Below are 12,844 nucleotides of genomic sequence, written 5' to 3' on the forward strand. Positions count from 1 at the left end.
GACTTAAATGTAAACCACACTATGACTGAAGGAGCAGTGATTTTTCATTATTAACATATTATAAATACGTTTTGATTATGAATAAGTGGACCCTTGTTTGAAAAAAAGAGGAAATACTAATTAGTATTTTAATTACTTAATTTTAATGTCGAAGTAATCTGGACTAAAAGAAGTCCAAAATTTTGCAAAAAGCTGTCAGTATCGCCGTGCGCAAATGTCCATGATAAGACTATTTGTGACTTTCGTTTATAGCTAGATGATGAATTAAATAAATGTTGTGCTTTTGCGGATTTCTGGAATTATCACAGGCAGACTTCTTATATTTTCACACTTTTAAATCACCAAAAAAACATGTTAAAGCAGATATTCCTCAAGAGGAGAGCGGGCTGTTGAGTGGTTTAGGTAGTCTCATGTTGTTGGGCTATATTATCTCTCCCACAACACGAAACTGCCTTGATTACCTCAGTAAAACTCGTCGCATCGTGAAAAGTGAATCACTATCAGCTACTAATTGTAATTATTCATAATTTGGCGCAATCTGCTTCAACCGCAAAAGTGCAATAATGTGTTTTATTTCTGTGCGTAAAAAGAATCCTTGATATTAAATTTATCTCTATGTGAGTTTTTTTTTTTTTACTATAAGGCGACATAATTTATGTAACTAGACATTATTATATTTATAGATAGACACATACTTTATTTTTCACCATGTCTATAATTTAAGACTACCTCTGCAAATGATTATACACAACCATACGTGATCTAAACAGCAGGAAGTAGCGATCCAGGCTAGGAAATGTGAAAGGATTATATGTCCAGGAGAGGAGAAAAGGACAGACAAGGCCTCGGTTATGATCATTGCAGTCTGCCAGTTGCCTCGTCGTAGGAAATGCCGGATGCGTCTGCTTGAGCCAGAGAATGGACACAAAGGCTGAGCTTTATTGGTGATATTTAGCTTAGACAGCCAGGTTGTAACCTTAAGAAAAACAACCCAATTGCCCGTGATAAAAAGGACTGTGATATAGCACCCAAATAACCTCACCCCACTTTCCGTTTTAGATTGCCTTCAAAGTAGACCTACAACCCTGCAGACACAGCAATGTGCATCTTGGAAACTGTCCCTTGATATGTGTTGATATTGTAAACTCAAACGATCCTTTTAACGCACATTTGATTGTTTTATCTTATTTAATTAAAAAAAAGAAACTAGACAATGTTTTTCACACCAGTCACTAACAAGAACCAGGTTTTTTTCCCCCCAAAGTAGAAGTTTTATAGATGGACGTCATTAAATAATTACACGCTTTTTTATTTCGGAGGATAAATAATCCCATTAGGTTTTTATGAATATACACATTTTTAAAGGAAGGTGTTTGGTGATTTCATAAACGGAGGCTTTAAAGTAGCATCACCTCTCTGCTCCCCCTATCACAAGATTACACTAACATAAGATCTCTTGACAAAAATCTTAACGTTTATTGCTTATAAAACGAAATATTTCCCAATAAAGGCGCGGGGATTTGCTATTAAAATATGGTGGGGAAAATGGTGGCCATTTAGTTGAGCAGCAGGCTGATTTATTATTTATTGTTCTGTCCCACGGTCACGTGTTTGGGGCGCCCTATCCAGTCTTGGACAAGGTTCAACTTGCTGGACGCATTGAGCTCCTAGCTGGTGCAGGAAAGCAGAACATTATCATACAATGAATCTGTTTTTTCTCAACACTGCAGGACTGTAAACGCGTTATTTTTTTTAAATTTTTTTTTAGTTTTGTCGCTTTTTGCATTTTTGCAATGTCGACGCTGGGGACAAGTTATTATGTCGACTCGCGTGTTCTTCCCGAGCAGGAAGATATGGCACCGAGGTACTCATCAGCTGCAGGGGTGGAGCAGGCGATGCTCACCGAATATGGCGGACAGGAGTCTTGCCCTTTGCAGGCGAAATCTTCTATTTTTGGTGGATCTTGGAGTCCCATCTCGGCCCACCCTCCAAACACGGCCACTCCGACCTATATTCATCACCATTACACAGGCGGTGACAGCGATGGCATGTTTACGCGCTCCTGGGCGTTGGATCCGGTCTCTGCGTCTCTGTGTTTGACGGGATTACCATCGACAGCCATGCATTATGAGATAAAACCTGAGCCTCTGATTGGGAGTGGTGAATGTACAACTTTGGAGACGCACACGCTTCTTTTGTCTGACATTGAAAACGGAGCGTCAGTTGCGGAGATTCCCAGCGAAACCACATCTACGTCTAAACCCGCTGACGAAAGTCCGTCAGCTGAGGAAAAGAGGGAGATAGATGCAAGTAAGCGTTGTTTTCATTCTATTCTGGTCGCCATATGGCTTAATTTGGATTAGAAGAATGGTTTGAGGATGTGGAGGAATTGTTTTGGATGTCACAGGCCGGATTTAGGCGAGAATGCGCATAAAGTTATTTGTTTAGGCTCGACGTGAAGTCTTATAGGTAATAACACGGCCTTATGTAAAGAAAATGAGATGATAAGGTGATTGACACGTTTATATGTATCATTTTCTAACATTTTTATGAGGGTTTGGTACGGATTTTGTAATTCGCAGTCCTCAAATTGTTCTAGTTTCTAGTTCAGCTTTCAGAAAAGAAATAAAACAAAAAATGTTTGTTGCATAATTTCTTAAAAAATATATGATCTCGTCAGAGGTGGCATGTCCTTCCCAAACTCTAAAGCACATTGAAAAAAAAAAAAGACTAGTCTTGTTTTCAAATCTCATTCTGAGAGCATTAACTCTCTTGTCTCATGATTTTGACCCCCCTGTCTCCAGATAACCCGTCATCCAACTGGCTTCACGCAAAGCCCACAAGAAAAAAGCGTTGTCCGTACACAAAGCATCAGATCCTCGAACTGGAAAAGGAGTTTCTGTTTAACATGTACCTCCCCCGGGACCGTAGATACGAAGTAGCGAGAGTCCTGAATTTGACCGAGAGACAGGTGAAAATCTGGTTTCAAAACCGCAGGATGAAGATGAAGAAAGACAACAAAGACCGGCGGAGAGACAGTTAACTGGTGTTAGACTGACGCTGGATTAGAGCCTGAAGGGGGAGGAAGGGGGTCTGACCGTAATATTCCTGACCTGTTCCACATTTTGTTGTATAGTTTGTGTTGTTAAAACAATGTTTGTTTGTTTTTTTTGTTCTTATGATATCCTGCGGTTCATGTTTATGAGAGGACGAAGTGTCCTGTCAGAATTTAGATGTGTTGTATTTGGCGCACAGAGATAGTGAGCTATAGGCCGTTTGTTTGCATGAAATGATCAGTGACTACCTGAATGTCTTTCAGCTACCTATTTGCAATATTTAAGTTATTGTTTTTTGCATTTTATATGTGTTTTTTTTTTAACCGTTTGGTTTTGATGCCATTTGTGAAAACACTGTGCACACTTAAAATACCTCGTCGTTCCTGGTTTCATCCAAAATAAAGAGTAGTTTGTACAGCACATGAGAAAATTATTATGTCTTATTACTGTGGCTATCATTACTTAATATTAATATATCTAGTGCATTTCTAACATATTTTAACAATATATATATATAATATATGCAATTAATAAAACGGTGCAACTTTGACTTGATTTAATTTATTGCTTTGTTCACTCAAAACATTTTCTAAATCATTTTTAATTCTTGCAATGAAATGGATTGAACTGAAAAGCTGTTTGTATTACAGGAAAAGGATTTAAAAATAAGACTTTTACTACATCCTCTGGTTTGTAACCACTGAGCTTTATGGCGCAAAACAAACCAAACAAGCCACAAAAAACTTCACAAGGCCTGTCTAGATTTTTTTTTTCTTCTCTCTCTCTCTTAAAGAGGCCTTTTAAAAATATTACAATTATGTAATTTTTGAAATTACGTAGGAATCTTTAACTGAAACGTGACTAATAACTTTTAAAATATATACATATATGTATTATAGGCTTAACCATATATTGGACATAAAGATGAAAAATATGCTCGCAAATAGTTGAATTATCCTCGTTTTCTAGATTTTTTTTTCTAGAAATACAATGAATTAAATATTGATTGCAAACCAACAACACACAACTATGTAAAAAATTATATGTATTTTTAGCTTATTTTACTCTTTGTTGTTGTCTGATTCACAGCATGTGTATCTGCAGTTCTTTGTAGGACAGTCTAGGCCTTTGAACGCTCTACAAACTAAACTAGATGCCCCTCTGCAATAAACCGCAATCACAGCTTCAACTGTTTATAAGGTGCGAAAACAGCAAAGCATGTAGAGGCTCCGCGACAGTAGTAAAGCAGCATTTGCAGTGAGGCTCGGGCAAACAGTCAAATATGTAATGGTGTTGTAAGATAGGTCTTAAGCACTGGATCAACACACACACACACACACACACACACACACACACACACACACACACACACACACACACACATACACATACACAGAAAGAGAGAGAGATGGTGTGGGGGTGCCAGGAGGATTGAATGCAGATGAGTCTGTTTTAAAACATCTAATTACTTTACAACCGTCTACCAACAATTAGACTGTCTCGGTGCAGAGACATCCGTTTGTTGTTTTGTCGCAGCAGAGGACAACAGTCCTCTACCAGACTCAGCACACACACACACACACACACACACACACACACACACACACACACACACACACACACACACACACACACTTAATGTTTTATAATGTTTCACACACACAGTTACCAAGTAAACAACACATCAACATACGTCACTTTATTTGGTTAATAACTAGATTTTTTTCAAAAGAAAATGAAGAAAAATACAAGTTTCAAAATCTGAAAAAAAAAACAAAAAAAGTTAAAAGAGAATTAAAGGAGCATTCCGGGCAGTTTTGATGGTGGCGTTGGTGCGTTGTGCTGAGCTGAGTGCTGCTGTGCTCTGACCGCCAGCAGGTGGAGGCAACAGCTCATCTGAGGAGCAATGTTGGAGCTGGATGATGCGTTCACGGCACACCAAGATTACTCCCCCATTTATTACGGACCTCCCCCCTAGTTGGGTCGTTTTCATCATAAAAACATCTAATCCTGCTACGTGTTATGTTACATTTTATGGTCATTCGTGTCTTAGATTGCTCTTTAAACATCCTCATTGAATTAAAGTGGTATTCTCTTTGGTCAGGGGCTCCAGGAGGCACAAAATACTTTACCAAATGACTCACTCCACCTGGTGCTTTTGAATAGTTTAGAGGAATATCTGCTGCTATGGTTATCACACGTGGCTGCAAATGTGTGCGTGTTGCAATACATACTCACACAACACAAGAGAGGCTAAAAAAACATCATTTGATTTGTTTGTAACCAATCAGTAGCTACAACCATGTGAGCATTTACATACATACACACATATAGATCACAAACAGAATGTACAGAACCACGTCAACACCACGTTTTTTCCAGGAACTAGACTGGATTTCAACTGAGCGATGAACTTGAGGTCCTAAAAAGTGAGAGATACCCCTAAACCGTCCCTCCCTTCCCGTTGACCTCAGCCCTCTCACCCTCCCTCACCTACCAAATGTCATCCACATGCAGATCATTACTCTTATTCCTTTTTTTGGGGGGGGATGTTAACATCATTTTCAAATTCTCACTTTTCAAAACAGTGATGCGATACCGTTCACATCTTCAGCAACGTCTGCTGTCAGCACTTTGCTTGATGGCATTTCCTGTCTAATCCCCGTGAATGTTAGGACGGATATCTTCCGTGCGAACAGGCCATGCTGCACAAAAACAGAAAGTTGCTTGGATGTTGTTTGCGGTGACCTCTCACGACCCCTATACATCAAACCTCATGACACAACCGGTGAGAGAGAGAGAGAGAGAGAGAGAGGCTAAAACTGAACTCTGGGGGGAGAAGTTCAGGGGAGTAAAGTCATGAGCACATGGGGTCTATTCACCGTCATCCACACTGCAAATAGTCTAGTGATGGAATGCCAAAGTGCATGAAGACAGTGAGGTTACTTTTTTGATTTGCATGCCATAAAATAGGTCTAAATTTACAGACTTTCTTGGAAAACATGATCTTAGATAATCCGTTTTTCAAGAGAAATACAGCTTTTTGAGTTGGGAGTTTGCTTTCTATTGAGCTTCTTTTATCTTTGCCACACTTTTCTTCAGCCACACTCCCAGTGCATTTTCACACATTGTCGATTTCTCTTTATTTCCAAGTCTGCTACTACTTATTTGTTTCAAATTGTTTCCCCAAAACCGTCATACCCAAGTTTGCCTTTGAAATCTGAGCAAGGCACATGAGTCAAAGAAGCAAAAGAACTGACTGAAAGATGGTTTCTCTCCTAAAGGAGGGCCTGTGTAGGTTAGAAGTAGATCATATTGTTTGAATATGAACGTACAGCATTTGCTACCAATATGAAGTGCTTACACTACTCTCATATTTCATTTTCTTTGATGCGAGAAATATTTATGTTATTAATTTGTCTACTTTGATTTTCTGTGAAGCAAAAAGAGGCCCAGAGTGACCAAATCATTGAATTGTCCAGTTTTCACGATATTTGTGCGCATGTCGATGTGTAAAACTTGATTTGCAGGCCTATAATTCTCCTGAAGTGTCTGTCAAATCTTCTCCTGAATCCGGGGGGCTCAATAAATAAAACTGTAATGTGAAAATCCTGACGTGAACATTGCTTTGTTTCCAGGACGGACACACACACACACACACACACACACACACACACACACACACACACACACACACACACACACACACACACGGCTAGAATATCGAAATCTGTTTTCCAGAAGGAGTCAGCTTCAATGAACCTATATATAGATATATATATTTCATTTTTCATTTCCACCCCACATATGCAGTGTCAATGGCGGTAAAAAAAAAAAAAAAAAAAGCAACAAACTCTTTGATAAACACGTTCAATTATGTCATCTAATATCATTTCAAAATATTACATACCTTGATTATGAAAAATCTGTATATTATATCATCAACATCAACTTATTTGTAATAAACGTGCAATTGTGACTAAATAACATTACAGTGTAAACACAGAAAACAGATCCACACTCCGTCATTTTTCCAGTTGTTTATTTCTTTAGGACAGTATCAAACTCATCATAAATGACAGTCACTCCACAAGACATTATAGAGTAACGTAGTAAAATAAATACAGAAGTTCATGCATTTTCTGTACAAAACAACTGGTCAGTGGTCGCAGTTGGCCTGCTTGCTTCCCAGATGTCTCCTGTTGTTTCTGAACAGACGGGAAACGCACCGCTCATGTTCACAGACGCTCTTCCCTGTCTGCATTCGTTCGAAAACAACCAGCAAAAAGTGGCTTTATCTCCATACACATCTGAACAAGAAGCAGAAATCAATCTTTTTGTTGTTGTTGTTGTCGTTGCAATATCAAATATTCAATATGTTCAAGTGGAATTATCAAGTGTTTAGGCTCTGCTAGATAAAATATTGTAGAGGTTTATTCATTTTTCAGAAGGCTCTTTGTTCTCTTTGTATCGTTGTTCTGCTTCTACACCTGTGTCAAAGGTAGGTAAAAACTCGCCATATGAACTAATATTTATTTGCAAATTGCTATGAGAGGAAAAAGCAAACTCGCGTGGTTATTCTAAAGTGTAATTTGCAGAAATAACCATGAATGTTTGAAAATGTGTCACACAAATTACTACAAATTCGGTTAAATTCAAGTATAATCTTTCAATTAATTCGTAAGCCCTCATGATTATAGAACAACTGATATTATTTATTTTTGGTTATATTGTTCAGGTTAGATTAGCATATTATTCCCTCTCAAGATCTGCCTAAAAATTCAGAACGCATTCCTAAAACCAATAAAAACACAAAATACACAGTTTTATGTAGTCAAACATTTCAAACATATGTGGTAAATCAGAATTATTTTAGAAACCAACCAGACCAGAGAAAGACTGTGTCCACAGAGAGAAAGGTGTGGGAGTGAATGGGATTTCAGCTGAATGCCAACACCCACTCACCTCAGCAAACAATTGCTCCTAAAGCTGCTCCGTTCGTTTCTCTACACGACTAACCAAGTCCATTCCTCTCTTCTTTCTTTTTCTGTGTCGGGGTAGTCCTTTTTCTGTTTTGTTTTGGAGGGGTTTTTTTGCAAACGACGAAAAAAAAGCCACAGAGTTTCGTTTTTAGATGGATTTCTGCTTTATTAAGCGAGTGAGGGAAAAAAAAAAAAACAACCTTTGTGCGTAATGGCCGCGCGTCTCATCCGTGCCTTTAAGAAATCCATACATTTCTAAATTGAAAACGTCTTCTACAGCCTATACCTAGAGAGTGGTTGTCCTCTTCCTGGCCATATATGATCTAAGGGAGTGTTAGATGGTTTAAATGTGTTCTTAGGGCAAGGAGCTGTCAGACCTTTTGGCGAGAAAGATTGATCACACACAGGCTACCAGGGCTCTTTGTTTAGAGCCTAAGCAATAAACAGCCGTCAGATCCCCACCTTTCCTCTGCATCACACTACAGTGGTAAATCATCTCTACTCTACGCTATGTTATAACCAATAATGCTGACGTGTATGGATGATGACTTAGGTCAATTATCCCTATAGGTGAAATAAAATAAATGAAATGGGATCTCGGATGGGGAGCTATAAACTGCAAAAGGATGACAAATGCCCGTTAAATAACTCAACAGATTTCGTCTATGGGCACAAAATGTTGTTTTGTTATGAATATATTTCCTATTATAACAGGTATAGATGTAATAAAGTTACCTATAAAAACATGTCCTATTGAGCAGCTTGGATACTGAATTGTGCCAAAAATCTGATGGACGCGAAATCACATTGAAATCTACAGTATTAAGAACGAATTTCTCTCTCCCTCTCTCTCCCTCTCCTGTCTCTCCTGTGTGGTGGTGGTGGTGGTGGTGGTGGTGTGTGTGTGTGTGTGTGTGTGTGTGTGTGTGTGTGTGTTGGGGGAGGGGTGGACATGTTGTTGGATGTCTGGTGCAGCTTTCCTCTCCAAGAGAACCTTCAAGAAAGTCTGAAGATTAACGCGTCGCCACTGATAACGACTGTGGGCGTCGTTGCATTAGGAAACACAAATGCGGCTGCTGGAATGATTTGTGTAGTGCAATGTTGTGAATAAATGCATATAACACACACACACACACACACACACACACACACACACACACACACACACACACACACACACGCATGCACCACAAGCGCGCGTACCCGTACGGTTGCGTGGGCGCGCAAAGAAGGCACGGCTTTTGGGTGGGGGGGAGGTGGGGGTGAGGGGGGGCAGTGGTGAACAAACTGACCCAAAAAATGTGTAAATAAAGCAACCCCTACCCTCGGAATGAGGCGTTACCACTCCGACTTTCTCGATCAATCACAGGGGACAGTGGCTTCTTTTGATAAAAACCCCAAATTGTCATTGGGCAGATGCAATCATGTGACAAGCAGCACGGTCTAATTCCAACCATGTCCTCATGAAAGCAATAGTTTATGGCATAGAGGTCTCCATACGACTATATCCAGTTTAGTAGTTTATGAAAATAAACTGCTCATTATTTTTTTAATTTCTGCCCCCCCCTCTGAATCACCTTAAAATCATCGAGTTTTCAAGACAAGAAGGAGGAGATGAATTACGAATTTGGGCGAGAAAGTGGTTTTATCAACAGCCAGCCGTCGCTCGCTGAGTGCCTGACATCTCTCACTAACCCTGTCGGTGATGCATTTCAAAGTTCATCAATCAAGAGCTCGGCGCTTTCACACTCGACACTGATTCCTCCTCCTTTTGAGCAGACCATCCCCGGCCTGAACCCGGGCATCCACCCACGCCACAGCCGCTCAAAGCAGGCTCTGAAAGGCTGCAGCCCGCTGCAGGCTGCATCCCTGCCCCCGGAGTACCCGTGGATGAAGGAAAAGAAAAGCATCAAGAGAAATCAGACTGCTGCATCTGCTTCTTCCTCTTCTACTACTAATGCTGCTGCTGCTGCTGCGACAACGACTGACTCCTCACCACTCTACTTCTCCCCCCAAGGCAAGACATGATGATTAATAACCTCCATGTAAAGGCTCCTCATTGTCTGAGGATCCCCCCTCTGCAAAGAGCTGCATCCCGGGCCTTGTGCAACATGGGCGTCCCTTTAAGCCAGTATAGGATTTTGATTTAAGCATGCTTAATCTCATCAAGTAACGCACTGACTTGTGATGCAGTGTAAGAGTGTTAATGTTTGACAGTAATGGAGAGTGATAAGGGCCAACAGCTGGCATGTTCATTAATCTTCACCCTCCGTCCTGTCCTGTCCACGCAGACCCATCATATTCTGCCTGGGGCCCATAAATCTTCCCAGACCCGGTGCTTGCTTGCCACAAGTTTCACCCCATGGCGCATGTTTTGCCTACACACAACTGTGCAGCTGTTTTATTTTTGATCGCCACTATTTTTCTGTGATTTTAAAAAAAAATCTTTTGTTTATTTATTTATTTTTTAGGTTCACCAGAGATACCAGAGAGTGGTGCTGGCGGTGGAGGGGCATCCCGGAGGCTGAGGACTGCGTACACCAACACCCAACTGTTGGAGCTGGAGAAGGAGTTTCATTTTAACAAATACCTGTGCAGACCGAGGCGGGTGGAAATAGCTGCTTTGTTGGATTTAACGGAGAAACAGGTGAAAGTGTGGTTTCAGAACAGAAGGATGAAGCACAAGAGGCAGACCCACTGCAAGGAGAACCGGGACAGTGAGGGGAAGTACGCGTGTCTGGACGACGGGCCGGAGGACGAGTTTGAGCAGGCGATGGACAGCAGCCTGTCCGGGACTCTCCTGGAGAGGGAGAGGTATTTCCACCAAAATACCTTGAATTCACAGCAGTGTCAGAACGGGCACAATGGGGACAACCAAAGCCCGACTGTCACGCCTTTGAACAGCAATGAGAAAAATCTGAAACATTTTACAAACCCGGCACCCACTGTTCCTATCTGCGTGTCAACAATAGGCCCGGACAATGATAATTCCCCGGGCCTGGACGTCTCTTTGCAGGATTTCCAAGTTTTTTCCTCCTCTCCCTCTTTCTCACCAAGTTTGTCAGATTCAGCACAAAGTCCCCTGCCTCTGTCTTCTGAAACGTTTGACCTTTTCTCAGAAACACTCACAACAATCGACCTGCAAAACTTGAGCTACTGAAATATTTCAACATGTTTTATTTTAATTCAGACACTTGTGATCAGTCTTTGTACTCAGTTTTTTAAAAATCTCACAAATAAGGTAAGTTAAAGAAAAAAAAAGCTACTATTTAGCCTACATGGACTGTGTAATCCATTAGGCTGCAGAGGACATTTTATTTTTATATGAATTTCGACTATTACTGAGCAGAATATTTTTCTTGAAATAAAACTTTACATTGATTGGAATCTGTTGTCTTATTTCATAATAAGAAAGTTTGGAGAGCGTAGTGATTGCACTTTAAAACATAAAAATATGTTTTTAGAACTCTGACCATAAGAAAAATAATGAATTATGTATGAAGCTGAATAGTCCCAGTATTTAAAATTGGGAAATATAAGCTGTTTAATATAAAAGCCACAGGATAGCCTATTTAGAAAATGAAGGTTGACATGTTCTTATAGGATTAAGAAAGACATTAGCTACTGTTAATTATACCGAAAACTTCCCTGGAATAAAGCGCCAAATGGATGCATTGAGCGCAAAGCAAATACACGAGATTTAAAGTGAATATGTTGCTGACATAGACTATCACTTTCTGATCAGAACAGGAGGGATTCACTTCTCAATGTTTAAACCCAGAAAAAGAAAATTCGCAGTGAGATTTGCCTGTAGGAGTCCAGGCCAAAAGCTATGACTTTTCTTGGCTCTCTAATTAAATTTTATTGCCTATAAAGCTCCCAGCACTGAGGGTGCTGGTTTATAGCCTGATCCGCAATGTAATACAATCTCTTTGAATTAAGACTCGCGCCTTATTGCGCCATTGTGGTTTTCAAAACTTTTTTTTTATGATTTACAATTTATTTTAGAATTAGCTCAAAGGAGTCGACGTAAGATTTGTTTTTTTCCAAATTGGCATAAATTATAATCTAATTGGTTTATTCTAATAATAAAAATACATTACTCAGATGTAGCCAAATATGGATTTTTTATTCATTCCCTTTTTATAGTAATTGGCAACTGTGTAAAATTATTTTAATTTGGACCAAAGTGAGTTTGCCCCTGCTCTCTATCTCATTTATTGCTAAAGGAATTTTCTCTCACGGACCAGTTGAAACTCGGCTGGATGCGTTTGCCACAATATATTTTTTTCCACAACACTGTTAGGGAAAGGGTTTGATGAATAGCTACAGCCATACATTATTCCACGACTTACAAGATTAACAGTCACACTGATCAATTATTCTGAACAAAGGTGAAAGGATTTATTTATAGGCTCTGCATCTCTGTGATCACCGTGCTGCTCTCAGGATTTAGTGGTTTTTATCAGACCCGCGTGGTAATAATAAAAAGTGAGGTGAGTTGGTGAACTGCCATTCCTGCTGAGATATGTCATAAAGTGATGGTTAATTGTGTGTAGTTTGAAAAGAAGAACGAAGTTTCCAGAAAGCTCTGGGAGGCATTTAGCTTTGGTTTGGTGCTGAGGCCACTGAGCTCAGCTAAATGTTAAAATCTCACAGTGTCAATATGTCCAATGTCTACAGGCCAGAACAACAACAAACACATGTTTATTATGTAAAAAAACAAAACAAACATTTGAGTTTCCATACACAAGTGCACTTTATTTCACTTTATGAGCACAAAATAAAGCTCCTCACCTCATTTCC

General features: G+C 39.8%; 2 protein-coding genes across 2 annotated transcripts; both read left to right on the top strand.

Annotated features, from left to right (window-relative positions):
- Nucleotides 1–212: 212 nt before the first annotated feature.
- On the top strand, nt 213–6,646 carry hoxa9b (homeobox A9b). Its single transcript, XM_044357953.1, has 2 exons — nt 213–2,310; nt 2,805–6,646. The coding sequence occupies exons 1-2, from the start codon at nt 1,794–1,796 to the stop codon at nt 3,041–3,043; spliced, it is 756 nt and encodes a 251-aa protein (XP_044213888.1). The 5' UTR covers nt 213–1,793; the 3' UTR covers nt 3,044–6,646.
- A 2,773-nt stretch (nt 6,647–9,419) lies between these two features.
- On the top strand, nt 9,420–11,384 carry hoxa2b (homeobox A2b). The gene is made up of 2 exons (XM_044359377.1): nt 9,420–10,055; nt 10,510–11,384. Exons 1-2 carry the CDS (start codon nt 9,653–9,655, stop codon nt 11,196–11,198), a joined length of 1,092 nt encoding a protein of 363 aa, XP_044215312.1. The 5' UTR covers nt 9,420–9,652; the 3' UTR covers nt 11,199–11,384.
- The last annotated feature ends 1,460 nt before the right edge of the window (nt 11,385–12,844 follow it).

This window comes from Thunnus albacares, chromosome 8 (genome assembly GCF_914725855.1).
Source record: "Thunnus albacares chromosome 8, fThuAlb1.1, whole genome shotgun sequence".
Taxonomy (NCBI): domain Eukaryota; kingdom Metazoa; phylum Chordata; class Actinopteri; order Scombriformes; family Scombridae; genus Thunnus; species Thunnus albacares.

Coding starts and splice junctions, on each gene's coding strand:
- hoxa9b (XM_044357953.1), top strand. CDS start 1,794: ATGTCGACGCTGGGGACAAGTTATTATGTCGACTCGCGTGTTCTTCCC. Junction 2,311..2,804: donor AAAGAGGGAGATAGATGCAA/GTAAGCGTTGTT, acceptor CCCTGTCTCCAG/ATAACCCGTCATCCAACTGG.
- hoxa2b (XM_044359377.1), top strand. CDS start 9,653: ATGAATTACGAATTTGGGCGAGAAAGTGGTTTTATCAACAGCCAGCCG. Junction 10,056..10,509: donor ACTCTACTTCTCCCCCCAAG/GCAAGACATGAT, acceptor TTTATTTTTTAG/GTTCACCAGAGATACCAGAG.